The sequence below is a fragment of the Aristolochia californica genome, unplaced genomic scaffold (genome assembly GCF_029961685.1).
Source record: "Aristolochia californica isolate CCGP_79_NKW_82.1479 unplaced genomic scaffold, dmAriCali1.0.hap1 SCAF_3, whole genome shotgun sequence".
Lineage (NCBI taxonomy): Eukaryota > Viridiplantae > Streptophyta > Magnoliopsida > Piperales > Aristolochiaceae > Aristolochia > Aristolochia californica.
Window position 1 is genome coordinate 43,678,201 of NW_027181992.1, and position 3,283 is coordinate 43,681,483.

At 41.8% G+C, this 3,283-nt stretch overlaps 1 protein-coding gene across 1 annotated transcript; it reads left to right on the forward strand.

The window, feature by feature from the left end:
* The first annotated feature begins 1,661 nt into the window (after positions 1-1,661).
* Positions 1,662-2,925, forward strand: LOC137960574 (CASP-like protein 1D1). Its single transcript, XM_068808230.1, has 3 exons — positions 1,662-1,899; positions 2,003-2,129; positions 2,509-2,925. Exons 1-3 carry the CDS (start codon positions 1,664-1,666, stop codon positions 2,728-2,730), a joined length of 585 nt encoding a protein of 194 aa, XP_068664331.1. The 5' UTR covers positions 1,662-1,663; the 3' UTR covers positions 2,731-2,925.
* The last annotated feature ends 358 nt before the right edge of the window (positions 2,926-3,283 follow it).

A 3,283-nucleotide genomic window follows, 5' to 3' on the forward strand; every position in this document is an offset into this window, starting at 1 on the left:
TGATCGCAAAATATTTTCAATGACCACCACTTGTTGCATGTTTTCACCATGAATCTTCATCTTGTTTGCTATGATGAGTGTTCAAGTGAAATATGCATCCAACACTCTCACCCTCTTTCATTTATAAAACCTTAAACTCCTTCCGAAGAGCTTGGAGTTGTGCTCTTTTGACTCTTGTGGAACGCTGGTACTTCTGCTTCATAGAGTCCCAGATGTGCTTGGCAATGTCTTTGTTGAGGATCGTTTCCATAATGATTCAGGTTTTGGTCTCCAATGGATTTTTGTTGTACTTCAGTAAGCACCACTCCTTCTACTACATTAGGGATTCAAGTCTCCACCAAACTGCAATACTCCTTTGAATGCAGAAAAGTTTCCATAAACATGGACCAATGATCGAATTGCAGGTTGAACATAATAATTTTCAGCCATTTTTCTTCTTTTGTTTTTTTTTTTTTCAGGTTGCCGCTGTCTTTTTTTTTTCTTCCCTTTTCCTCCTCCTGTGGGTCGTTGTTCTCCTTCAACGCGTCTCTTTTCTCCTCCCGCGCAAGCACTCCTCTCCTCACAAAAATCTCTCTTTCCTCTCCTTCTTTTTTTTTCTCCTCCCGCGCGTCGCTTTTCTCCTCTGGCGGGACTCTTTTCTCCTCCTACGCAGGCACTCCTCCTTCACGAAAATCTCTCTTTCCTCTTTTTCTTTTCTCCTCCGACTGTCTCTCTCGCTGTCGGAATGCTCCGGACTCGCAATTTTGATCTCTGCTCCGACTGTCTCTATCGCCATCGGGATGCTCCAGAATGTTCTTCCTGGAAACCTCTTTATTTCTCTCTCGGGTCGCTGTTCTTCCCGGAGAGTCGCGCTCAGAATGGATCTTGTGAGAGGACTTGCGATTTCGATCTCTGCTCTCTCATCGTCTCTGCTTTCAGGAGGCTCTTCCCGATCCCTCTTTCAATTTTCTTTTGATCCCTTAAACCTCTCTACATCTACGACTGCGGCACATGAACGAGAGATTGCCGAAAAAAAAATTCTTCCCGAAGTTGCTAGACAAGCTCTGATACCAGATTGTTGGAAATTCTAAGCAATTCGAAAGAATAAAATGAAGGATCAATGTTATTCAAAAATAGTTGTTGGCTAATATAAGCCTTACACATATAAAAATAGAAAATAAACAACCCACTACTTACGTATCCTAAATAGGAGGATATATTGACAGGACAAATTCAACTAAAGACTCTAACAACGCCAACATTCTTAGTATTCCATCCATCACCTTCTCCATAGATATTATTTCTGAGATGCTCCACTCTTATTCTTTATCTCTTTTACAGAAAAAAGGAGCCGCACAGTATGAATGCAGTTATCAATCTTGCGTTGATTGAATTCAGCGCCGAGTTTTGTTTATTATTTGAATGTCGTCGACGATAATTCACCTTTCAAAGGTATGAACTCCGAACCGTGAAAAAATTCTTCAAGGTTGGCAGCAGAATGTGAGCTGAGTCACAACTCTTTTTTTGATTTATTAATGGAAGTGATCAACGGATCGGTGGAAACGCTTGTGCTCAAGTCGTTGCCGAAATTAATATTAATAATTTTAAAACGTACCGGCCTACATGACCCTTTTATTTAAACAACCCTTCTCAGCCTCTCCCTCATTCGCTCGCCCCAGAAATCATGGCTTCCACCGACAAAGTTTACCAGAAGACCGCGCTGGAGTCCCAATCGCCGGCTTCTCCACCTGCGACAAACCTTTCCGTCGTCGATTTCGCCGTGAGATTACTTGTGTTCGCCTCGTCCTTGACGGCGCTTCTTGTGGTGGTCACCAGCAAGCAGACCGAGATCGTCACCGTCCCCGTGCTTCTGCTGCAAGTCGTTCGATCCGCCAAGTTCCAGCACTCCCCAGCCTTCGTGTAAGTCCGGGGGAGTAAGAGCTACTTGTTATAATTTAACTCTTCTCTCATCTTTAATCTGTTTTCTTTCGTTAATATTATTTGATCGACTACGTATATGCAGATATTTCGTCGTAGCAATGAGCGTGGCTTGTGCATACAGTATTATCACCATGGCCGCCTCCCTCTCTTCCATCTTCAAGTCGTCTCCTAGCAGCAAGTCACTGCTGCTACTGGTTTTCTTCGATGCGGTAAGTTGAAGAGAATATCTACTTATTCAAACTTTTATCAGTTTATCCTCTTAGCCATGAAAGAACTCTAAAGTCAAGTTACCCATAATTGATTGCACAGTCGCCATGTTTCAATCTGTTGAAGGTCAAGGTGGTTAGGTGCAAATTTTTTACGTCTAACGTACGAATTAGGATGTGCTTCCTCTGATTAGGTTAACTTCTTATTCAATCCTTTTCCACAAGTACTGAAGCTTAGATTAAGATTAATATTTTAGAAAACGATAGCAGAAGCGAACAATAAGTCAATATTTTGTAGAATAAAAAATACGATATGCCTTGACTATCTGGGCGCCATTATCGTATATTTTAACCATGTTTTACCTTTTCCTTTTACGTGCAGCTAATGGCCGGCATAGTGGCATCGGCCACCGGAGCGGCGGGAGGCGTAGCATACATTGGCTTGAAGGGTAACACCCACGTTGGATGGATGAAAATCTGTGGAACTTTCGACAAGTTCTGTAGGCATGTTGGAAGCTCCATTGCTTTGGCTGTCTTCGCCTCCATTCTTCTTGTCTTGCTCGTCATGATCTCTACGTATTCTCTTTACCGCCGAAGTCGATGAAGACAGCAACCCACTCCCCAAACCAGTACCCTTAATTCGCTTGTAAACCCATGTAGCATATATATCCCCCGTTGTTCGAGCTTCTGAGATTGCCCTGTGTTCCCTCGCCCTGCCGTTATTTCTGTAGTTTCAGCCATGATCTTGTTTTCTTTAATCTGTTCATTATTCTTCAACATGAAAATCGACTTTGGGGAGGAAGAACACCGTCTTTGTTTCGGAAATTTTCATCATTTGATCATTAGTCGTCTTTTGCTTTCGATCTTGATTAATATAGTTCATAATGTGTTTTGATTCGGCTTAAAAGTACCCAATAAAATAAAATATACGACTAAACACAGGATCAGAACGAAATGAACTGAGCGATAATATGTCAGTCATTGCAATATCAACAAGAGTTCAACTTATGAATTATATTATTTGTCTTCCTTTCCCTTCGGTTTAGTTTCCCCCTTTTCAGACTTTATCTCCTTCTGATCGAAACTTACGAAAATGAGATTCTGACCATTCGATCTTCACAAATTTGATTGGACGACTCTGTTTTGATCGAGTTTCT

Excerpts from the sequence above, each read along its gene's own strand:
- LOC137960574 (XM_068808230.1), top strand. The coding sequence starts at position 1,664 with ATGGCTTCCACCGACAAAGTTTACCAGAAGACCGCGCTGGAGTCCCAA. Across the intron at positions 1,900-2,002 it reads CAGCACTCCCCAGCCTTCGT|ATATTTCGTCGTAGCAATGA; the intron begins GTAAGTCCGGGG and ends ACGTATATGCAG. Across the intron at positions 2,130-2,508 it reads TACTGGTTTTCTTCGATGCG|CTAATGGCCGGCATAGTGGC; the intron begins GTAAGTTGAAGA and ends TTTTACGTGCAG.